We start from the raw sequence: 24,533 nt of genomic DNA, 5'->3' as shown, positions 1-24,533 counted from the left end.
CCTACAACACTCCCTATCTCTGTAACCTCCTCCAGCCTCCTCGCCCCTCCCTATCTCTGTAACCTTCTCCAGCCCCTACAACCCTCCCTATCTCTGTAACCTTCTCCAGCCCCTACAACACTCCCTATCTCTGTAATCTTCTCCAGCCCCTACAACACTCCCTATCTCTGTAACCTCCTCCAGCCTCCTCGCCCCTCCCTATCTCTGTAACCTTCTCCAGCCCCTACAACACTCCCTATCTCTGTAACCTCCTCCAGCCTCCTCGCCCCTCCCTATCTCTGTAACCTTCTCCAGCCCCTACAACCCTCCCTATCTCTGTAACCTCCTCCAGCCCCTACAACACTCCCTATCTCTGTAACCTCCTCCAGCCCCAACAACCCACCCTATCTCTGTAACCTCCTCCAGCCCGCTACAACCCTCCCTATCTCTGTAACCTCCTCCAGCCCCTACAACCCTATCTCTGTCACCTCCTCCAGTCCCCTACAACCCGCCCTATCTCTGTAACCTCCTCCAGTCCCCTACAACCCTCCCTATCTCTGTAACCACCTCCAGCCCCCTACAACCCTCCCTATCTCTGTAACCTCCTCCAGTCCCCTACAACCCACCCTATCTCTGTAACCTCCTCCAGTCCCCTACAACCCTCCCTATCTCTGTAATCTCCTCCAGCCCCTACAACCCTCCCTATCTCTGTAATCTCCTCCAGCCCCTACAACACTCCCTATCTCTGTAATCTCCTCCAGCCCCTACAACACTCCCTATCTCTGTAACCTCCTCCAGCCTCCTCGCCCCTCCCTATCTCTGTAACCTTCTCCAGCCCCTACAACACTCCCTATCTCTGTAATCTCCTCCAGCCTCCTCGCCCCTCCCTATCTCTGTAACCTTCTCCAGCCCCTACAACCCTCCCCAACTCTGTAACCTCCTCCAGCCCTACAACCCTCTCTATCTCTGCAGCCTCCTCCAGCCCCTACAACCCTCCCTATCTCTGTAACCTCCTCCAGCCCCTACAACACTCCCTATCTCTGTAACCTCCTCCAGCCCCAACAACCCACCCTATCTCTGTAACCTCCTCCAGCCCGCTACAACCCTCCCTATCTCTGTAACCTCCTCCAGCCCCTACAACCCTATCTCTGTCACCTCCTCCAGTCCCCTACAACCCGCCCTATCTCTGTAACCTCCTCCAGTCCCCTACAACCCTCCCTATCTCTGTAACCTCCTCCAGCCCCTACAACCCTCCCTATCTCTGTAACCACCTCCAGCCCCCTACAACCCTCCCTATCTCTGTAACCTCCTCCAGCCCCCTACTAACCTCCCTATCTCTGTAACCTCCTCCAGCCCCGACAAAGCTCCCTATCTCTGTAACCTCCTCCAGCCCCCTACAATCCTCCCAATCTCTGTAACCTCATCCAGCCCCATACAACACTCACTATCTCTGTAACCTCCTCCAGCCCCCTACAACACTCCCTATCTCTATAACCCCCTCCAACCCCTACAACTCTTCCTATCTCTGTAACCTCCTCCAGCCCCTACAACCCTCCCCATCTCTGTAACCTCCTCCAGCCCCGACAACCCTCCCTATCTCTGTAACCTCCTCCAGCCGCTACAACCCTCCCCATCTCTGTAACCTCCTCCAGCCCCTACAACCCTCCCTATCTTTGTAACTCCTCCAGCCTCTACAACCCTCCCTATCCCTGTAACCTCCTCCAGCCCCTGCAACCCTCCCTATCTCTGTAACCTCCTCCAGCCCCCAACAACCCTCCCTATCTCTGTAACCTCCTCCAGCCCCTACAACACTCCCTATCTCTGTAACCTCCTCCAGCCCCGACAACCCTCCCTATCTCTGTAACCTCCTCCAGCCCCTACAACCCTCCCTAGCTCTGTAACCTCCTCCAGCCCCTGCAACCCTCCCTATCTCTGTAACCTCCTCCAGCCCGTACAAATCTCCCTATCTCTGTAACCTCCTACAGCCCCTACAATCCTCCCTATCTCTGTAACCTCGTCCAACCCCTACAACCCTCCCTATCTCTGTAACCTCCTCCAACCCCTACAACCCTCCCTATCTCTGTAACCTCCTCCAGCCCCCTACAACCCTCCCTATCTCTGTGAACTCCTCCAGCCCCTACAACCCTCCCTATCTCTGTAACCTCCTCTAGCCCCTACAACCCTCCCTATCTCTGTAACCTCGTCCAGCCCCTTCAAACCTCCCTATCTCTGTAACCTCCTCCAGCCCCTACACCCCTTCCTAGCTCTGCAACCTCCTCCAGCCCCTACAATCCTCCCTATCTCTGTAACCTCCTCCAGCCCCTACACCCCTCCATATCTCTGTAACCTCCTCCAGCACCTACAACCCTCCCTATCTCTGTAACCTCGTCCAGCCCTACAAACCTCCCTATCTCTGTAACCTCCTCCAGCCCCTACAACCCTCCCTATCGCTGTAACCTCCTCCAGCCGCTACAACCCTCCCTATCTCTGTAACATCCTCCAGCCCCTACAACCTTCCCTATCACTGTAACCTCCTCCAGCCGCTACAACCCTCCCCATCTCTGTAACCTCCTCCAGCCCCTACAACCCTCCCGATCTCTGTAACCTCCTCCAGCCCGCTACAACCCTCCATATCTCTGTAACCTCCTCCAGCCGCTACAACCCTCCCCATCTCTGTAACCTCCTCCAGCCCCGACAACCCTCCCTATCTCTGTAACCTCCTCCAGCCGCTACAACCCTCCCCATCTCTGTAACCTCCTCCAGCCCCTACAACCCTCCCTATCTTTGTAACTCCTCCAGCCTCTACAACCCTCCCTATCCCTGTAACCTCCTCCAGCCCCTACAACCCTCCCTAACTCTGTAACCTCCTCCAGCCCCCTACAACCCTCCCCATCTCTGTAACCTCCTCCAGCCCCGACAACCCTCCCTATCTCTGTAACCTCCTCCAGCCGCTACAACCCTCCCCATCTCTGTAACCTCCTCCAGCCCCTACAACCCTCCCTATCTTTGTAACTCCTCCAGCCTCTACAACCCTCCCTATCTCTGTAACCTCCTCCAGCCCCTACAACCCTCCCTATCTCTGTAACCTCCTCCAGCCCCCTACAACCCTCCCTATCTCTGTAACCTCCTCCATGCAAGAGGCACTAATTGTGTGTGTGAGAGAGTGTGCAATAGTGTGTGTTTGAATGTGTGTTAGTGTGTGAATGTGTAAGAGTGTGTTTGTGTGAGTGAGTGTGTGTGAGTGTTTGTGTGAGTGTGTGCGATAGTGTGTTTGTGTGCGAGTGTGTTTGTGTGAGTGAGTGTGTGTGTGAGAGAGTGTGTGAGTGTGTTAGTGTGAGTGTGTTTGTGTGAGTGAGTGTGTGTGTGAGAGAGTGTGTGAGTGTGTTTGTGTGAGTGTGTGTGTGAGTCTGGTTTGCTGCTCTCCTCCTTCCCGTAGCCAGTTTAATCCAGGTGAGATCACTCAGTCCCGCCCAGTCCCTCTTTATCTAAAATGTCAAAGGTAGCGACGGAAATAACAGAGGGTGTGAACCGCTCGTGGGACGAGGGGGGGCGGGGCGGCACCTAGAACCGGCACATCAACCTCTCCCAGCCTCTCGCTCATGAACAACATCCCTCAGTGAGTGAGGAACCGTCCAGGGGAGCTCGGCGGCTGAGAGAGAGAGAGAGAGAGAGAGAGAGAGAGAGGAGGAAGAGGAGCTGATCAGAGCTCTGGGCTTGAAACTGCGGCGAGGAGGTGGATGGACTGGCGGAAGCGGCCTGCCCCGCTCACCTGGGCTGTGCTGCTACTCGGTAAGTGAGACCCGGCCATTGGATTGTATTTATTATTTAACCACTCGGGCCCCCGCCAAACAGAGACGGGAAGCTGTCCCTTCATAATCATTTCACCGTGATTTTAAATAAGTGATGAGAGTCGAGAATTGAGACAGCGGAGGGAGTGGGCAGCAATGGATACCCTGCTTTGAGGTTTACAGCACATCCCCGAGCTGGGCTGTCATTTCCCATGTTTCGATCATTGCGTTCCGTAGACCCACATCGACTCCACAGCACAGAAACAGGCCATTCGGACCAATGGTCCGTGCCGGTGTTTATGCCCCACACCAGCCTCCTCCCACCCCTCCTCATCTCACCCCATCAACACCAGCCTCCTCCCACCCCTCCATCTCACCCCATCAACACCAGCCTCCTCCCACCCCTCTTCATCTCACCCCATCAACAGCAGCCTCCTCCCACCCCTCTTCATCTCACCCTGTCAACACCAGCCTCCTCCCACCCCTCTTCATCTCACCCCATCAACACCAGCCTCCTCCCACCCCTCTTCATCTCACCCTGTCAACACCAGCCTCCTCCCACCCCTCTTCATCTCACCCCATCAACACCAGCCTCCTCCCACCCCTCCATCTCACCCCATCAACACCAGCCTCCTCCCACCCCTCTTCATCTCACCCCATCTCCATATCCTTCTATTCCTTTCTCCCTCATGTGTTTATCCAGCTTCCCCTTAAATGCATCTCTGCTATGCACCTCAACCATGCAAGAGAGTGTGTGTGTGTGCGAGAGAGAGTGTGTGTGTGTGCGAGAGAGAGTGTGTGTGTGTGCGAGAGAGAGTGTGTGTGTGTGCGAGAGAGAGAGTGTGTGTGTGCGAGAGAGAGTGTGTGTGTGTGCGAGAGAGAGTGTGTGTGTGTGCGAGAGAGAGTGTGTGTGTGTGCGAGAGAGAGTGTGTGTGTGTGCGAGAGAGAGTGTGTGTGTGTGCGAGAGAGAGTGTGTGTGTGTGCGAGAGAGAGTGTGTGTGTGTGCGAGAGAGAGTGTGTGTGTGTGCGAGAGAGAGTGTGTGTGTGTGCGAGAGAGAGTGTGTGTGTGTGCGAGAGAGAGTGTGTGTGTGTGCGAGAGAGTGTGTGTGTGTGCGAGAGAGTGAGTGTGTGCGAGAGAGAGTGTGCGTGTGCGAGAGAGAGTGTGCGTGTGCGAGAGAGTGTGTGTGCGAGAGAGTGTGTGTGCGAGAGAGTGTGTGTGCGAGAGTGTGTGTGCGAGAGTGTGTGTGCGAGAGTGTGTGTGCGAGAGAGTGTGTGCGAGAGAGTGTGTGCGAGAGAGTGTGTGCGAGAGAGTGTGTGCGAGAGAGTGTGTGTGCGAGAGAGTGTGTGTGCGAGAGAGTGTGTGTGCGAGAGAGTGTGTGTGCGAGAGAGTGTGTGTGCGAGAGAGTGTGTGTGCGAGAGAGTGTGTGTGCGAGAGAGTGTGTGTGTGCGAGAGAGTGTGTGTGTGCGAGAGAGTGTGTGTGTGCGAGAGAGTGTGTGTGTGCGAGAGAGTGTGTGTGTGCGAGAGAGTGTGTGTGTGCGAGAGAGTGTGTGTGTGCGAGAGAGTGTGTGTGTGCGAGAGTGTGTGTGTGCGAGAGAGTGTGTGTGTGCGAGAGAGTGTGTGTGTGCAAGAGAGAGTGTGTGTGTGCGAGAGAGTGTGTGTGCGAGAGAGTGTGTGTGCGAGAGAGTGTGTGTGCGAGAGAGTGTGTGTGCGAGAGAGTGTGTGTGCGAGAGAGTGTGTGTGCGAGAGAGTGTGTGTGCGAGAGAGTGTGTGTGCGAGAGAGTGTGTGTGCGAGAGAGTGTGTGTGCGAGAGAGTGTGTGCGCGAGAGAGTGTGTGCGAGAGAGAGTGCGTGTGCGAGAGAGTGTGCGTGTGCGAGAGAGTGTGCGTGTGCGAGAGAGAGTGTGCGTGTGCGAGAGAGTGTGCGTGTGCGAGAGAGTGTGCGTGTGCGAGAGAGTGTGCGTGTGCGAGAGAGAGTGTGCGTGTGCGAGAGAGTGTGCGTGTGCGAGAGAGTGTGCGTGTGCGAGAGAGTGTGCGTGTGCGAGAGAGTGTGCGTGTGCGAGAGAGTGTGCGTGTGCGAGAGAGTGTGCGTGTGCGAGAGAGTGAGCGTGTGCGAGAGAGAGTGTGCGTGTGCGAGAGAGAGTGTGCGTGTGCGAGAGTGAGCGTGTGCGAGAGAGTGTGCGTGTGCGAGAGAGTGTGCGTGTGCGAGAGAGTGTGCGTGTGCGAGAGAGAGTGTGCGTGTGCGAGAGAGAGTGTGCGTGTGCGAGAGAGAGTGTGCGAGAGAGTGTGTGTGTGCGAGAGTGAGTGTGTGCGAGAGAGTGTGTGTGCGAGAGAGTGTGTGTGCGAGAGAGTGTGTGTGCGAGAGAGTGTGTGTGCGAGAGAGTGTGTGTGTGCGAGAGAGTGTGTGTGTGCGAGAGAGTGTGTGTGTGCGAGAGAGTGTGTGTGTGCGAGAGAGTGTGTGTGTGCGAGAGAGTGTGTGTGTGCGAGAGAGTGTGTGTGTGCGAGAGAGTGTGTGTGTGCGAGAGAGTGTGTGTGTGCGAGAGAGTGTGTGTGTGCGAGAGATTGTGTGTGCGAGAGATTGTGTGTGCGAGAGATTGTGTGTGCGAGAGTGTGCGTGTGAGAGAGTGTGCGTGTGGAGAGAGTGTGCGTGTGGAGAGAGTGTGCGTGTGGAGAGAGTGTGCGTGTGGAGAGTGTGCGTGTGGAGAGAGTGCGTGTGTGGAGAGAGTGCGTGTGCGAGAGAGTGCGCGTGAGAGAGAGTGTGCGTGTGCGAGAGAGAGTGTGCGTGTGCAAGTGTGTGTGCGAGAGAGTGTGCGTGAGAGAGAGTGTGCGTGTGCGAGAGAGAGTGTGCGTGTGCACGTGTGTGTGCGAGAGAGTGTGTGTGCGAGAGTGTGTGTGTGCGAGAGAGTGTGTGTGTGCGAGAGAGTGTGTGTGTGCGAGAGAGTGTGTGTGTGCGAGAGAGTGTGTGTGTGCGAGAATGTGTGTGTGCGAGAGAATGTGTGTGTGCGAGAGAGTGTGTGTGTGCGAGAGATTGTGTGTGCGAGAGAGTGTGTGTGTGCAAGAGTGCGAGTGTGCGTGTGCGAGAGAGTGTGCGTGTGCGAGAGAGAGTGTGCGAGAGAGTGTGTGTGCGAGAGAGTGTGTGTGCGAGAGAGTGTGTGTGCGAGAGTGTGTGTGTGTGTGCGTGAGAGAGAGAGAAGAGTGTGGGCGAGAAACTGTGCAACACTAGCGGCACACTATGTTACAGCTTGCCATAAACAGAGGGACAACCAGTAAACCTAAGAAAAGAGTATATACAAATTATACGAATGTATATTTATACACTCAGGGATATATCTGTTTATACACTGTACGAATAGATCTGCGTTTATGTGTTCAACCATAAATGTATTTCGATGCTTTGGCAACATAAGATGTACCTTATCATGCCAATAAAGCGATTTGAATTGAATTGAATTGAATTGAGAGAGTGGGAGAGAGAGAGAGAGAGAGAGAGAGAGTGCGTGCGAGCGAGAGAGAGAGAGTGTGGGAGAGAGAGAGAGAGAGACAGAGAGGGTGTGGGCGAGAGAGAGAGAGTGTGGGCGAGAGAGAGAGAGTGTGTGTGTGTGCGCGAGAGAGAGTGTGTGTGTGTGTGCGCGCGAGAGAGTGTGTGTGCGAGCGAGAGAGTGTGTGTGTGCGCGAGAGAGTGTGTGCGCGCGAGAGAGTGTGTGCGCGCGAGAGAGTGTGTGCGCGCGAGAGAGTGTGTGCGCGCGAGAGAGTGTGTGCGCGCGAGAGAGTGTGTGTGTGCGTGAGAGAGTGTGTGCGCGCGAGAGAGTGTGTGCGCGCGAGAGAGTGTGTGCGCGCGAGAGAGTGTGTGCGCGCGAGAGAGTGTGTGCGCGCGAGAGAGTGTGTGTGTGCGCGAGAGAGTGTGTGCGCGCGAGAGAGTGTGTGCGCGCGAGAGAGTGTGTGCGCGCGAGAGAGTGTGTGCGCGCGAGAGAGTGTGTGCGCGCGAGAGAGTGTGTGCGCGCGAGAGAGGGTGTGCGCGCGAGAGAGTGTGTGCGCGCGCGAGAGAGTGTGCGCGCGCGAGAGAGTGTGTGCGCGCGCGAGAGAGTGAGCGCGCGCGGGAGAGTGCGCGCGAGAGAGAGTGTGCGCGCAAGTTTGTGCGCGAGAGAGAGTGTGCGCGCGAGTGTGCGCGAGAGAGAGTGTGTGCGCGAGTGTGTGTGCGCGAGAGAGTGTGTGTGTGCGCGCGAGAGAGAGTGTGTGTGTACGAGAGAGTGTGTGCGCGTGAGAGAGAGTGTGTGCGCGAGAGAGAGTGTGTGCGCGAGTGTGTGTGCGCGAGAGAGTGTGTGTGTGTGTGTGTGCGCGAGAGAGAGTGTGTGTGTACGAGAGAGTGTGTGTGTGCGCGCGAGAGAGAGTGTGTGTGTACGAGAGAGTGTGTGTACGAGAGAGTGTGTGTGTGTGCGCGAGAGAGAGTGTGTGCGCGTGAGAGAGAGTGTGTGCGCGAGTGTGTGTGCGCGAGAGAGTGTGTGTGTGCGCGCGAGAGAGAGTGTGTGTGTACGAGAGAGTGTGTGTGCGACAGAGAGAGTGTGTGTGTGCGCGCGAGAGAGAGTGTGTGTGTACGAGAGAGTGTGTGTGCGACAGAGAGAGTGTGTGTGTGCGAGAAGTTTCTCCTGAATTCCCTATTGGATTTATCAGTGGGCTCGTCCCACAAGGGGCATCAGACCAGTCAGAAAGGACTTGCGAATATTTCTCCAGCACCTTTCACCACCTCAGGACATCCCAAAGCGCTTCACACCCAATGAAGTACTTTTTTTGACGTGTGGTCACTGTTGTACTGTAGGAACGCAGCAGCCAATTTGCGCACAGCAAGCTCCCACAGACAGCAATGTGATTATGACCAGATCATCTGTTTTTAGTGATGTTGGTTGAGGGATAAATATTGGCCCCAGGACACCGGGGAGAACTCCCCCTGCTCTTCTTCCAATAGTGGCCGTGGGATCTTTTACATCCACCTGAGAGAGCAGACGGGGACCTCGGGTTTAACGTCTCATCCGAAAGATGGATTCACCAGAACAGATGATCTGGTTATTGTCACGTCGCTGTCTGTGGGATCTTGCTGTGCACAAATTGGTGGCCGCGTTTCCTACATTACAACAGTGACTACACTGTAAGAAGTACTTCATTGGCCGTGAAGCGCTTTGGGACGTCCTGAGGTGGTGAAAGGGGCTGGAGATATGCGAGACGGTCGGTCATTGAGTCAATGAAGATGGAAGCATAAAAAAAAAAATTTCAGGGTTGAGCTTGGTTGAGTCACAACCCATATACTCGATAGCATCGCTTCTGACAACAGCCCCAGGGGGCAGGGGGAGGGAAGGGGGTCAGAACACGACAGGAATTTGTGGTATGCAAGCACGAAAATCCAATGGCGAATTTGCCTTTAGGGGAGAGCAACAACAACAGCAACAACCTGCATTTATACAGCGCCTCTAACGTAGTAAAACGTCCCAGGGCGGTTCACAGGAGCGTAAATCAGACAAAATTTGACACCGAGCCACATCAGGAGATATTAGGACAGGCGACCAAAAGCTCGGTCAAAGAGGTCGGTTTTAAGGAGCGTCTTAAAGGAGGAGAGAGAGAGGCGGAGAGGTTTAGGGAGGGAATTCCAGAGCTCGGGGCCCAGGCGGCTGAAGGCACGGCCGCCAATGGTGGAGCGATGGAAAGTCGAGGGATGGGCAAGAGGCCGGAATTGGAGGAGCGCGGAGATCTGGGAGGGTTGTAGGGGCTGTAGGAGGTTACAGAGATAGGGAGGGTTGTAGGGACTGCAGGAGGTTACAGAGATAGGGAGGGTTGTAGGGATGGAGGAGGTTACAGAGATAGGGAGGGTTGTAGGGGCTGGAGGAGGCTACAGAGATAGGGAGGGTTGTAGGGATGGAGGAGGTTACAGAGATAGGGAGGGTTGTAGGGGCTGGAGGAGGTTACAGAGATAGGGAGGGTTGTAGGGGCTGGAGGAGGGTACAGAGATAGGGAGGGTTGTAGGGATGGAGGAGGTTACAGAGATAGGGAGGGTTGTAGGGGCTGGAGGAGGTTACAGAGATAGGGAGGGTTGTAGGGGCTGGAGGAGGTTACAGAGATAGGGAGGGTTGTAGGGGCTGGTGGAGGTTACAGAGATAGGGAGGGTTGTAGGGCTGGAGGAAGTTACAGAGATAGAGAGGATTGTCGGGGCTGGAGGAGGTTACAGACTTAGGGACGGTTGGAGGGGGCTGGAGGAGGTTACAGAGATAGGGCGGTTGTAGGGGCTGGAGGAGGTTGGAGATAGGGGGGGCTGTAGGGGCTGGAGGAGGTTACAGAGATAGGGAGGGTTGTAGGGGCTGGAGGAGGTTACAGAGATAGGGAGGGTTGTAGGGGCTGGAGGAGGTTACAGAGATAGGGAGGGTTGTAGGGGCTGGAGGTGGTTCCAGAGATAGGGAGGGTTGTAGAGGCTGGAGGAGGTTACAGAGATAGGGAGGGTTGTAGGGGCTGGAGGAGGTTACAGAGATAGGGAGGGTTGTAGGGGCTGGAGGTGGTTACAGAGATAGGGAGGGTTGTAGGGGCTGGAGGAGGTTACAGAGATAGGGAGGATTGTAGGGGCTGGAGGAGGTTACAGAGAAAGGGAGGGTTGTAGAGGCTGGAGGAGGTTACAGAGATAGGGAGGGTTGTAGGGGCTGGAGGAGCTTACAGAGATAGGGAGGGTTATAGGGGCTGGAGGAGGTTACAGAGATAGGGAAGGGGGTGAGGAGGGATTGGAGCACGAGGATGAGAATTTTAAAATCGAGGCGTTGCTTAACCGGGAGCCAATGTAGGTCAGCGAGCAACAGAGGGGGTGATGGGTGAACGGGACTCAGTGCGAGTTAGGACACGGGGCAGCGGAGGTATGGATGAGCTCACGTTTACGGATTATGGAAGATAGAAGTACTGAGGGAGCGCCACAGTGCGGCGCTCCCTCAGTACTGCCCCTCTGACAGTGCGGCGCTCCCTCAGTACTGCCCCTCTGACAGTGCGGCGCTCCCTCAGTACTGCCCCTCCGACAGTGCGGCGCTCCCTCAGTACTGCCCCTCCGACAGTGCGGCGCTCCCTCAGTACTGCCCCTCCGACAGTGCGGCGCTCCCTCAGTACTGCCCCTCCGACAGTGCGGCGCTCCCTCAGTACTGCCCCTCCGACAGTGCGGCGCTCCCTCAGTACTGCCCCTCCGACAGTGCGGCGCTCCCTCAGTACTGCCCCTCCGACAGTACGGCGCTCCCTCAGTACTGCCCCTCCGACAGTGCGGCGCTCCCTCAGTACTGCCCCTCCGACAGTGCGGCGCTCCCTCAGTACTGCCCCTCCGACAGTGCGACGCTCCCTCAGTACTGCCCCTCCGACAGTGCGGTGCTCCCTCAGTACTGCCCCTCCGACAGTGCGGCCCTCCCTCAGTACTGCCCCTCCGACAGTGCGGCGCTCCCTCAGTACTGACACTGGGGAGAGTTGACCTGGATTTTGTGCTCAAGTCTCTGGATTGGGGAACTCGAACCCACGACCTTCTGACTCAGAAGCACCAAACCCACTGAGCCAGGGCGAGTCCAATCTAAATAGAAGGGCGGGGAGGACGAGCAGCAGCGATGAACAACCCAACTGTGAGCCCTGCGAGCTTTGACCTTTAACCTTCCACCCCAGCTCTGACCGAGGGGCTCGAGATCAAGGTCAAAAGCACAGAAAAGGTCATCATGGGAAGAGAGGCGACGCTGTCTGTGGAATACACGAGCTCCAATCTGCCTCATGTCACCTGGGCCCGAAAGGGCCGGACGTTTGTACGTTGGACTGTGGGTCAGGCCAGCAAAGCGGAGGTGTCCAAAGAATTCGAGGGCAGGCTACGAGTCAACACCAGCGAGGCATCGGTCGAAATTCTCAGCACATTGCTGGCCGACAGCATGGCATACACAGTGCTATTGACCGCGCTAAATGAGCAGTCAAACAACAAGTCCATCTCGCTGATAATCTACGGTAAGTGGCCGTTTTGCTAAACAAAAAAACCAGCTTATTCCGTATTGCCAAACCCTTTATAAAACACTGGTTAGGCCCGAGCTGGAGTATTGTGTCCAATTCTGGGCGCCACACACTTCAAGAAGGATGTCAAGGCCTTGCAGAGGGTCGGGAGGAGATTGACCAGAATGGTCCCAGGGATGAGGGACTTCAGTGATGTGGAGAGACTGGAGAAGCTGGGGTTGTTCTCCTTAGAGTAGAGAAGGTTAAGGGGAGATTGACCAGAATGCAGTCAAGAGCGGGAGTCCCGAAGGCTGTGTTGCCTGCCTGGTGCCAGGGTTAAGGACATCTCTTCTGGGCTGGAAAGAAACTTGCAGTGGGAGGGGGAGGATCCAGTTGTCGTGGTCCATGTTGGTACAAACGACGTAGATAGGACAAGGAAGACGGTTCTGTTAAAGGAGTATGAGCAGCTAGGGGTCAAATTAAAAAACAGAACCTCAAGGGTAATAATCTCTGGGTTATTACCTGAGCCACGAGTGAATTTGGCTAGGATAAATAAAATTAAAGAGTTAAATGCGTGGCTCAAAGACTGGTGTGGGAGAAATGGGTTTTGCTTCTTGGGACACTGGCACCAGTACTGGGACAGGAGGGAGCTGTTCTGTTGGGACGGACTCCACTTGGCCAGTGCTGGGACTAGAGTCCTGGCGAATCATATAACTAGGGCTGTAGAGAGGGCTTTAAACTAATTAGTGGGGGGGAGGTTTCTAGAGAGCAAATAATAGAAATGACAACAGAGAAGGTCATAGACTTAGGTAGCAGTGGGGGAATTAAAAAACAGAATGTGTCAGGAAGGGACAGAAGGTATGGAGTAAAAAGTAAAGTACTAAAAAGGGAAGAAACAGGAACTAAGTGTTACAAAACATATTTGAAAGTTCTTTATCTGAATGCACGTAGCATTCGTAACAAAATGAATGAGTTAACGGCACAAATAATGACATATGGGTATGATCTTGTGGCCATTACAGAAACATGGCTGCAGGGTGACCATGACTGGGAATTAAACATACCAGGTTATTTAACAATCAGGAAGGACAGGCAGGAAGGGAGAGGAGGTGGGGTGGCTATGTTAATAAAGGAAGGAATCACTATAATACAGAGAAATGATATTGGGTCAAAGGAGCAGGATAGTGAAACAGTTTGGGTGGAGGTAAGGAATAATAAGGGGAAAAAAACACTAGTGGGTGTAGTCTATAGGCCTCCGAACAGTTGCAACTCTGTTGGACGGAGTATTAATCAGGAAATAGTTGAGGCTTGTAATAAGGGAACAGCTATAATTATGGGGGATTTTAATTATCATATTAACTGGACAAATCAAATTGGGCAGAGCAGCCTTGAGGAAGAGTTCATTGAGTGTATTAGGGATGGGTTTCTTGAGCAGTATGTAACTGAACCGACCAGGGGGCAAGCAACCTTAGATTTGCTCCTGTGTAATGAGACAGGATTAATTAAAAATGTCCTAGTAAAGGATCCCCTTGGAATGAGTGACCATAACATGGTTGAGTTCCATATTCAATTAGAGGGTGAGAAGGTTGGATCTCAAACAAGCGTGCTGAGCTTGAATAAAGGAGACTATGAAGGCATGAGAGCGGAATTAATTAGAGTGGACTGGGAAAATAGATTAAAGGGTAAGACGGTACATGACCAGTGGTGTACATTTAAGGAGTTATTTTACAACTTCCAAAAAAAATATATTCCACTGAGGAAAAAAGGGTGTAAAAGAAAAGATAGCCATCCGTGGCTAAGTAAAGTAATTAAGGATAGTATCCGACTAAAAACAAGGGCATATAAGGTAGCCAAATCTAGTGGGAGGATGGAAGATTGGGAAGTCTTTAAAAGACAGCAAAAAATAACAAAAAGATTGATTAAGAAAGGGAAGATAGATTATGAAAGTAAATTAGCAAAAAATATAAAAACAGACAGTAAAAGTTTCTATAGTTATATAAAAAGAAAAAGGGTGGCTAAAGTAAATGTTGGTCCCTTAGAGGATGAGACCGGGAAATTAATGGTGGGAAACATGGAGATGGCAAAAACACTGAACAATTATTTTGTATCAGTCTTTACAGTAGAGGACACTAAGAATATCCCAACACTGGACAAACAGGGGGCTCTAGGGGGGGAGGAACTAAATACAATTAAAATCACTAAGGAAGTGGTACTTGGTAAAATAATGGGACTCAAGGCGGATAAATCCCCTGGACCTGATGGCTTGCATCCTAGGGTCTTGAGGGAAGTAGCGGTAGGGATTGTGGATGCATTGGTAATAATTTTCCAAAACTCACTGGACTCAGCAAAGGTCCGGGCAGATTGGAAAACTGCTAATGTAACACCCTTATTTAAAAAGGGTAGTAGGCAGAAGGCTGGAAACTATAGACCTGTTAGCCTAACATCTGTGGTTGGTAAAATGTTAGAGTCCATTATTAAGGAGACAGTAACGGGACATTTGGATAAACATAATTTAATAGGGCAAACTCAGCATGGTTTCATGAAGGGGAAGTCATGTTTGACAAATTTGCTTGAGTTTTTTGAGGAAGTAACATACAGGGTGGATAAAGGGGAACCAGTGGACGTAGTGTATTTAGACTTCCAAAAGGCATTTGACAAGGTGCCACACAAAAGATTATTGCTCAAGATAAAAAATCACGGGATTGGGGGTAATATTCTGGCGTGGGTGGAGGATTGGCTCTCTAACAGAAAGCAGAGAGTTGGGATAAATGGTTCGTTCTCAGATTGGCAACCAGTAACTAGTGGTGTTCCGCAGGGGTCAGTGCTGGGTCCCCAACTCTTTACAATCTATATTAACGATTTGGAGGAGGGGACCGAGTGTAACATATCAAAGTTTGCAGATGATACAAAGATGGGACGGAAAGTAGTGAGTGAGGAGGACATAAAAAACCTGCAAAGGGACATAGACAGGCTAAGTAAGTGGGCAGAGATTTGGCAGATGGAATACAATACTGGAAAGTGTGAGGTTATGTACTTTGGCAGGAAAAATCATAGAGCAAGTTATTATCTTAATGGCAAGAAACTGGAAAGTACTGTAGTACAAAGGGATCTGGGGGTCCTGGTGCACGAAACACAAAAAGTTAGTATGCAGGTGCAGCAAGTGATTAAGAAGGCCAATGGAATGTTGGCTTTTATTGCTAGGGGGTTGGAATATAAAAACAGGGAGGTATTGCTGCAGTTGTACAAGGTATTGGTGAGGCCGCACCTGGAATACTGCATACAGTTTTGGTGTCCATACTTAAGAAAAGACATACTTGCTCTCGAGTCAGTACAAAGAAGGTTCACTCGGTTAATCCCGGGGATGAGGGGGTGGTCATATGAGGAGAGGTTGAGTAGATTGGGACTCTACTCATTGGAGTTCAGAAGAATGAGAGGCGATCTTATTGAAACATATAAGATTGTGAAGGGGCTTGATCGGGTGGATGCGGTGAGGATGTTCCCAATGATGGGTGAAACTAGAACTAGGGGGCATAATCTTAAAATAAGGGGCTGCTCATTCAAAACTGAGATGAGGAGAAACTTCTTCACTCAGAGGGTGGTAGGTTTGTGGAATTTGCTGCCCCAGAAAGCTGTGGAAGCTACATCATTAAATAAATTTAAAACAGAAATAGATAGTTTCCTAGAAGTAAAGGGAATTAAGGGTTACGGGGAGCGGGCAGGAAATTGGACATGAGTCTGGGTTCGGAATGGTCATGGCCCTGTGGGTAGTGGAGCGGGCCCAGGGGCCGTGTAGCCTTGTTCTGCTCCAACTGTGTTCTAATTCTGTTAGATTTCAGGAGATGGTTTTATTCCTGTTCCTGGCTGGGGTGGAGATCGCCTTTACAGAAGGTAAGTACTGTAGAAAATATAGGGACAGAGTGATCTCCTGGAAGAGTTTCGATTGCCTAGATGGGTCGGAGAGGAATTTCCCAGATTTTTTTCTCCCAAATTGGCCATTGGGTCTTTATCTGGTTTTTCGCCTCTCCCGGGAGATCACGTGGGTTCGGGTGGATGCAGAGTGATAGAAGATTTGAGGTTAGGATCAGATCAGCCATGATCTTATTGAATGGTGGAGCAGGCTCGAGGGGCTGATTGGCCTGCTCCTGCTCCTATTTCTTATGTTCTTATGTTCTAATGGTCCCATGGATGAGGGACTTCAGTGATGTGGCGAGACTGAAGAAGCTGGGGTTGTTCTCCTTAGAGCAGAGAAGGTTAAGGGGAGATTGACCAGAATGGTCCCAGGGATGAGGGACTTCAGTGATGTGGAGAGACTGGAGAAGCTGGGGTTGTTCTCCTTAGAGCAGAGAAGGTTAAGTGGAGATTGACCAGAATGGTCCCAGGGATGAGGGACTTCAGTGATGTGGAGAGACTGGAGAAGCTGGGGTTGTTCTCCTTAGAGCAGAGAAGGTTAAGAGGAGATTGACCAGAATGGTCCCAGGGATGAGGGACTTCAGTGACGTGGAGAGAGTGGAGAAGCTGGGGTTGTTCTCCTTAGAGCAGAGAAGGTTAAGGGGAGATTGACCAGAATGGTCCCAGGGATGAGGAACTTCAGTGATGTGGAGAGACTGGAGAAGCTGGGATTGTTCTCCTTAGAGCAGAGAAGGTTAAGGGGAGATTGACCAGAATGGTCCCAGGGATGAGGGACTTCAGTGATGTGGAGAGACTGGAGAAGCTGGGGTTGTTCTCCTTAGAGCAGAGAAGGTTAAGGGGAGATTTAATAGAGGCGTTCAAAATCATGAGGGGTTTTGATGGAGTAAATAAGGAGAAACTGTTTCCAGTGACAGGAGGGTCGGTAACCAGAGGACACAGATTGAAGATAATCGGTAAAAGAACCAGAGGGGGAGATGAGGAGAATGTTTTTTCGCAGCGAGTTGTTGTGATCTGGAACGCGCTGCCTGAAAGGGCGGTGGAAGCAGATTCAATAGAAACTTTCAAAAGGGGAATTGGAGAAATACTTTTTTTTGATTAGTTCCTGGGATGTGGGCGTCGCTGGCGAGGCCGGCATTTATTGCCCATCCCCAGTCGCCCCTTGAGAAGGTGGTGGTGAGCCGCCTTCTTGAACCGCTGCAGTCCGTGTGGTGAAGGTGCTCCCACAGCGCTGTTAGGGAGGGAGTTCCAGGATTTTGACCCAGCGACGATGAAGGAACGGCCGATATATTCGCAAGTCAGGATGGTGTGTGACTTGGAGGGGCGAGTACTGGTGCTACCGAACCACTCTTGGTGATGGACATTGAAGTCCCCCACCCAGAGTACATTCTGTGCCCTTGCTACTCCCAGTGCTTCTTCCAAGTGGTGTCCAACATGGAGGAGCGCTGATTCACCAGCTGAGGGAGGGCGGTAGGTGGTAATCAGCAGGAGGTTTCCTTGCCCATGCTTGAGGACATGTTGAGGACTCCCAGGGCCACTCCATCCCGACTGTATACCACTGTGCCGCCGCCCCTGGTGGGCCTGTCCTGCCGGTGGGACAGGACATACCCAGGGATGGTGATGGAGGAGTTCGGGACATTGGCTGAAAGGTATACATAGATACATAGAAGATAGGAGCAGGAGTAGGCCATTCGGCCCCTCGAGCTTGCTCCGCCATTCAACGAGATCATGGCTGATCATCCAAATTCAGTACCCTGTCCCTGCTTTCTCCCCATATCCCTTGATCCCTTTAGCCTTAAGAAATATATCTAACTCCTTCTTGAATATATTTAATGAATTGGCCTCTACTACCTTCTGTGGTAGAGAATTCCACAGGTTCACCACTCTCTGGGTGAAGAAATTCCTCCTCATCTCTGTCCTAAATGGCCTACCCCTTATCCTTAGATTGTGACCCCTGGTTCTGGACTCCCCGGCCATCCCGAGTACAGGAACAAGGATCTCTTGCTGCAATTGTACAGGGCCTTGGTGAGACCACACCTTGAGTATTGTGTGCAGTTTTGGTCGCATTATCTGAGGAAGGATGTTCTTGCCATGGAAGGAGTTCAGCGAAGATGCACCAGGCTGATACCTGGGATGGCAGGAATGACGTATGAGGAGAGATTGGGTCGATTGGGCTTGTACTCGCTGGAGTTTAGAAGAATGAGAGGGGATCTCATTGAAACTTATAAAATTCTAACAGGACTAGATAGACTAGATGCTGGAAGGATGTTCCCGATGGTCGGGGAGTCCAGAACCAGGGGTCACAGTCTAAGGATAAGGGGTAAGCCATTTAGGACAGAGATGAGGAGGAATTTCTTCACCCAGAGAGTGGGGAACCTGTGGAATTCTCTACCACACAAGGCAGTAGAGGCCAATTCATTAAATATATTCAAGAATGAGTTAGATATATTTCTTAAGGCTAAAGGGATCAAGGGATATGGGGAGAAGGCAGGGACAGGGAACTGAATTTGGATGATCAGCCATGATCTCATTGAATGGCGGAGCAGGCTCGAGGGGCCGAATGGCCGACTCCTGCTCCTATCTTCTATGTTTCATGAAAGACTTATGAAATAATACTGAGCAACCTGTGGGGGGAGCTGTCCAGGGAGACTATAAATACTCAGGCACGGGCCCAGCTTGCGCAGGACATTCTTAACAGGAACTAGTGAAGGACACAACTTCACCTCCATGTTGTAAAACTGTTGATTAAAGCTTGTTTACTGCTGAGACCAAGTGCCTAGTAGTTTTCTGAAGTCAGGTACGATGGGCCGAATGGCCTCCTCCTGCGCACTGCGATTCTATGCTAACACGATGTGCCCCTCTCTCTCCCCGTCCTCCGACCCTCAGAGCTGATCGACAACGTGGAGCTGAGGACGCCCCCGGGTGACGTCAAGGAGGGGGACGCCAGCTCGATCCTGACCTGCGCCATGACCTCCGGGACCTGGGACGTCCTGACTTGGGCCAAGGACGGCCAAGAGATCGTCAGTGGCCTTCACTACGTGGTGTCCGGCAATGAGCTGAACATCCAGGGCGTGGTCCGAGCGGACGCGGGCACGTACTCCTGCTTTGTGGAAAACCCCTTCAGTAACGGAACTGCACAAGGACAATTCAGTGTCTACTGTAAGTCTAATTCGTGCACCGTGCTTCAGCCACAGTTGTATACGTTTTATGTTCCTCCTGAGGCACAGTGGGTTTAGCACTCTCTCGCTCTCTCTCGCCTCTGAGTCAGAAGGTTGTGGGTTCGAGGCCCCACTCCAGAGACTCGAGCCCCATAATCCAGGTCGACACTCCCCAATGTCAGTACTGAGGGAGCGCCGCACTGTCGGAGGGGCGGTACTGAGGGAGCGCCGCACTGTCGGAGGGGCAGTACTGAGGGAGCGCCGCACTGTCGGAGGGGCGGTACTGAGGGAGCGCCGCACTGTCGGAGGGGCAGTACTGAGGGAGCGCCGCACTGTCGGAGGGGCGGTACTGAGGGAGCGCCGCACTGTCGGAGGGGCGGTACTGAGGGAGCGCCGCACTGTCGGAGGGGCGGTACTGAGGGAGCGCCGCAATGTCGGAGGGGCAGTACTGAGGGAGCGCCGCACTGTCGGAGGGGCAGTACTGAGGGAGCGCCGCACTGTCGGAGGGGCGGTACTGAGGGACTGTCGGAGGGGCGGTACTGAGGGAGCGCCGCACTGTCGGAGGGGCAGTACTGAGGGAGCGCCGCAATGTCGGAGGGGCAGTACTGAGGGAGCGCCGCACTGTCGGAGGGGCAGTACTGAGGGAGCGCCGCACTGTTGGAGGGGCAGTACTGAGGGAGCGCCGCAATGTCGGAGGTGCAGTACTGAGGGAGTGCCGCACTGTCGGGGGGGCAGTACTGAGGGAGTGTCGGAGGGGCAGTACTGAGGGAGCGCCGCACTGTCGGAGGGGCAGTACTGAGGGAGCGCCGCACTGTTGGAGGGGCAGTACTGAGGGAGCGCCGCAATGTCGGAGGTGCAGTACTGAGGGAGTGCCGCACTGTCGGGGGGGCAGTACTGAGGGAGTGTCGGAGGGGCGGTACTGAGGGAGCGCTGCACTGTCGGAGGGGCAGTACTGAGGGAGCGTCGCACTGTCGGAGGGGCAGTACTGAGGGAGCGCTGCACTGTCGGAGGGGCAGTACTGAGGGAGCGCCGCACTGTCGGAGGAGCAGCACTGAGGGAGCGCTGCACTGTCGGAGGGGCGGTACTGAGGGAGCGCCGCACTGTCGGAGGAGCAGCACTGAGGGAGCGCTGCACTGTCGGAGGGGCGGTACTGAGGGAGCGCCGCACTGTCGGAGTGGCAGTACTGAGGGAGCGCCGCACTGTCGGAGGGGCAGTACTGAGGGAGTGCCGCACTGTCGGAGGGGCAGTACTGAGGGAGCGCCGCACTGTCGGAGGAGCAGCACTGAGGGAGCGCTGCACTGTCGGAGGGGCGGTACTGAGGGAGCGCCGCACTGTCGGAGGAGCAGCACTGAGGGAGCGCTGCACTGTCGGAGGGGCGGTACTGAGGGAGCGCCGCACTGTCGGAGTGGCAGTACTGAGGGAGCGCCGCACTGTCGGAGGGGCAGTACTGAGGGAGTGCCGCACTGTCGGAGGGGCAGTACTGAGGGAGCGCCGCACTGTCGGAGGGGCAGTACTGAGGGAGCGCCGCACTGTTGGAGGGGCGGTACTGAGGAAGCGCCGCACTGTCGGAGTGGCAGTACTGAGGGACTGCCGCACTGTCGGAGGGGCGGTACTGAGGGAGCGCCGCACTGTCTTTGGAATGAGACGTTAAACCGAGGCCCCGTCTGCTCTCTCAGGTGGACGTAAAAGATCCCACGGCCACTATTTGGAAGAAGAGCAGGGGCGAGTTCTCCCCGGTGTCCTGGGGCCAATATTTATCCCTCAACCAACATCACTAAAACACATGATCTAGTCATTTATCACATTGCTGTTTGTGGGAGCTTGCTGTGCGCAAATTGGCTGCCGCGTTTCCTACATTACAACAGTAACCACACTTCAAAAAAAAGTCCGTCTTTGGGTGTGAGGCGCTTTGGGAAATCCTGAGGTGGGGAAAGGCGCGGGGGAATTTTGCGAGGCCTTTGACTTCCCGCAGATGCACCGTCTCACCGGCGATCCTCTCTTTCGCTCTCAGTTGGTCCCGATGTTCCGAGCCTGCAGATCGTCTCGACGTCGAACTCCGACCCGGCGCGGTTCGTGCTGGTCAATGCCACCGTCAACCTGACCTGCGTCACCAGCTCGCAGCCGCCCGCCCAGTACTTCTGGAGCGTCGGGGAGAGCGGGGACACCAGCGTGCCCTCCGACCCCGTCCTGGTGCTCCGACGCATTCAACTGGACCAGGCCGGGCAATACACCTGCATCGTGGTCAACAGCAAGTTGGGTCTCAGCGTGAGGAACATGCTCACGGTTACCGTGTACGGTGAGCCGGTTATATATTTTTTTCATTCGTTCCTGGGATGTGGGCGTCGCTGGCGAGGCTGGCATTTATTGCCCATTCCCCTAATCGCCCCAGGGCACAGGGAGACCAGAACTGTGCACAGTGCTCCAAGTGTGGTCTAACCCAGGTATATGGAGACAAGAACTGTGCACAGTGCTCCAAGTGTGGTCTAACCAAGGTATATGGAGACCAGAACTGTGCACAGTGCTCCAAGTGCGGTCTAACCAAGGTATATGGAGACCAGAACTGTGCACAGTGCTCCAAGTGTGGTCTAACCCAGGTACATGGAGACCGGAACTGTGCACAGTGCTCCAAGTGTGGTCTTACCAAGGTATATGGAGACCAGAACTGTGCACAGTGCTCCAAGTGTGGTCTAAGCAAGGTATATGGAGACCAGAACTGTGCACAGTGCTCCAAGTGTGGTCTAACCAAGGTATATGGGGACCAGAACTGTGCACAGTGCTCCAAGTGTGGTCTAACCAAGGTATATGGAGACCAGAACTGTGCACAGTGCTCCAAGTGTGGTCTAACCAAGGTATATGGAGACCAGAACTGTGCACAGAGCTCCAAGTGTGGTCTAACCAAGGTATACGGAGACCGGAACTGTGCACAGTGCTCCAAGTGTGGTCTAACCAAGGTATATGGGGACCAGAACTGTGCACAGTGCTCCAAGTGTGGTCTAACCAAGGTATATGGAGACCAGAACTGTGCACAGTGCTCCAAGTGTGGTCTAACCAAGGTATATGGAGACCAGAACTGTGCACAGAGCTCCAAGTGTGGTCTAACCAAGGTATACGGAGACCGGAACTGTGCACAGTTCTCCGAGTGTGGTCTAACCAAGGTATATGGAGACCGGAACTGTGCACAGTGCTCCAAGTGTGGTCTAACCAAGGTATATGGGGACCAGAACTGTGCACAGTGCTCCAAGTGTGGTCTAACCAAGGTATATGGAGACCAGAACTGTGCACAGTGCTCCAAGTGTGGTCTAAGCAAGGTATATGGAGACCAGAACTGTGCACGGTGCTCCAAGTGTGGTCTAACCAAGGTATACGGAGACCAGAACTGTGCACAGTGCTCCAAGTGTGGTCTAACCAAGGTATATGGAGACCGGAACTGTGCACAGTGTGTGGTCGAACGAGGGTTTAACACATGTTTAACATAACATCTCTGGTCTCTACTGGAGCACTCCTCTCCTGATGGTTCAGTGGATTCTCCAGACCCCGGGTGCTCCTGACTTAGAAGGTTCCAGGTTCCATTGATGTCTGTGCTAAGATTCATTGTAATTCATTCTCGGGATCTGGGCGTCGCTGGCGAGGACGGCATTTATTACTCATCCCTAAGCGCCCCTTGAGAAGGTGGTGGTGAGCCGCCTTCTTGAACCGTTGCAGTCCGTGTGGTGAAGGTGCTCCCACAGTGCTGTTAGGGAGGGAGTTCCAGGATTTTGACCCAGCGACGATGAAGGAACGGCCGAGGGATGGAGAGAGGGAGAGAAGGGGGAGTGGGAGGTTTGGAGAAGAGATAGGGAGAGGGAGAGAGATGAGGGAGGGGAGAGGGTGGGTGTGAGGGAGAGAGGGATGGAGAGGGAGGGAGGGAGGAATAGAGGGGGAAGGAGGGAGAGAGAGCGGGAAGGAAGGGTTTCAGGGAACGTAAGAAATAGGAGCAGGAATGGGCCACTTGGCCCCTCGAGCCTGCTCCGCCATTCAATAAGATCATGGCTGATCATGGATGGGGTGAGGTGAAGAGGGGTGGGAGGAGGCTGGTGTTGATGGGGTGAGATGAAGAGGGGTGGGAGGACGCTGGTGTTGACGAGGTGAAATGAAGAGGGGTGTGAGGAGGCTGGTGTTGATGGGGTGAGATGAAGAGGGGTGGGAGGAGGCTGGTGTTGATGGGGTGAGTTGAAGAGGGGTGGGAGGAGGCTGGTGTTGATGGGGTGAGATGAAGAGGGGTGGGAGGAGGCTGGTGTTGATGGGGTGAGATGAAGAGGGGTGGGAGGAGGCTGGTGTTGATGGGGTGAGATGAAGAGGGGTGGGAGGAGGCTGGTGTTGTTGGGGTGAGATGAAGAGGGGTGGGAGGAGGCTGGTGTTGATGGGGTGAGATGAAGAGGGGTGGGAGGAGGCTGGTGGTGACGGGGTGAGATGAAGAGGGGTGTGAGGAGGCTGGTGTTGATGGGGTGAGATGAAGAGGGGTGGGAGGAGGCTGGTGTTGATTGGGTGAGATGAAGAGGGGTGGGAGGAGGCTGGTGTTGATGGGGTGAGATGAAGAGGGGTGGGAGGAGGCTGGTGTTGACGGGGTGTGATGAAGAGGGGTGGGAGGAGGCTGGTGTTGATGGGGTGAGATGAAGAGGGGTGGGAGGAGGCTGGTGTTGATGGGGTGAGATGAAGAGGGGTGGGAGTAGGCTGGTGTTGATGGGGTGAGATGAAGAGGGGCGGGAGGAAGCTGGTGTTGATGGGGTGAGATGAAGAGGGGTGGGAGGAGGCTGGTGTTGATGGGGTGAGATGAAGAGGGGTGGGAGGAGGCTGGTGTTGATGGGGTGAGATGAAGAGGGGTGGGAGGAGGCTGGTGTTGATGGGGTGAAATGAAGAGGGGTGGGAGTAGGCTGGTGTTGATGGGGTGAGATGAAGAGGGGTGGGAGGAGGCTGGTGTTGATGGGGTGAGATGAAGAGGGGTGGGAGGAGGCTGGTGGTGACGGGGTGAGATGAAGAGGGGTGTGAGGAGGCTGGTGTTGATGGGGTGAGATGAAGAGGGGTGGGAGGAGGCTGGTGTTGATTGGGTGAGATGAAGAGGGGTGGGAGGAGGCTGGTGTTGATGGGGTGAGATGAAGAGGGGTGGGAGGAGGCTGGTGTTGATGGGGTGAGATGAAGAGGGGTGGGAGGAGGCTGGTGTTGATGGGGTGAGATGAAGAGGGGTGGGAGGAGGCTGGTGTTGACGAGGTGAAATGAAGAGGGGTGGGAGTAGGCTGGTGTTGATGGGGTGAGATGAAGATGGTTGGGAGGAGGCTGCTGTTGATGGGGTGAGATGAAGAGGGGTGGGAGGAGGCTGGTGTTGACGGGGTGTGATGAAGAGGGGTGGGAGGAGGCTGGTGTTGATGGGGTGAGATGAAGAGGGGTGGGAGGAGGCTGGTGTTGATGGGGTGAGATGAAGAGGGGTGGGAGGAGGCTGGTGTTGATGGGGTGAGATGAAGAGGGGTGGGAGGAGGCTGGTGTTGATGGGGTGAGATGAAGAGGGGTGGGAGGAGGCTGGTGTTGATGGGGTGAGATGAAGAGGGGTGGGAGGAGGCTGGTGTTGATGGGGTGAGATGAAGAGGGGTGGGAGGAGGCTGGTGTTGATGGGGTGAAATGAAGAGGGGTGGGAGTAGGCTGGTGTTGATGGGGTGAGATGAAGAGGGGTGGGAGGAGGCTGGTGTTGATGGGGTGAGATGAAGAGG

At 54.1% G+C, this 24,533-nt stretch overlaps 1 protein-coding gene across 1 annotated transcript in view; it reads left to right on the top strand.

Moving 5' to 3' along the window:
- Positions 1 to 3,010: 3,010 nt before the first annotated feature.
- The window catches only part of vsig10l (V-set and immunoglobulin domain containing 10 like), a 61,244-nt gene continuing 39,721 nt past the window's right edge, over positions 3,011 to 24,533 (top strand). The window contains exons 1-4 of the mRNA XM_086002464.1: positions 3,011 to 3,768; positions 11,423 to 11,749; positions 18,524 to 18,796; positions 20,807 to 21,091. Coding sequence (XP_085858590.1) covers positions 3,717 to 3,768; positions 11,423 to 11,749; positions 18,524 to 18,796; positions 20,807 to 21,091 — 937 coding nt within the window. The 5' untranslated portion in view covers positions 3,011 to 3,716. The remainder of the gene's footprint in view (positions 3,769 to 11,422; positions 11,750 to 18,523; positions 18,797 to 20,806; positions 21,092 to 24,533) is intronic.

Source organism: Somniosus microcephalus, chromosome 12 (assembly GCF_052327205.1).
Source record: "Somniosus microcephalus isolate GS21.2 chromosome 12, FLI_Smic_1.0, whole genome shotgun sequence".
Lineage (NCBI taxonomy): Eukaryota > Metazoa > Chordata > Chondrichthyes > Squaliformes > Somniosidae > Somniosus > Somniosus microcephalus.
Note: the sequence above shows the minus strand (reverse complement) of the source record. Positions and strands in the feature narration are given on the sequence as shown.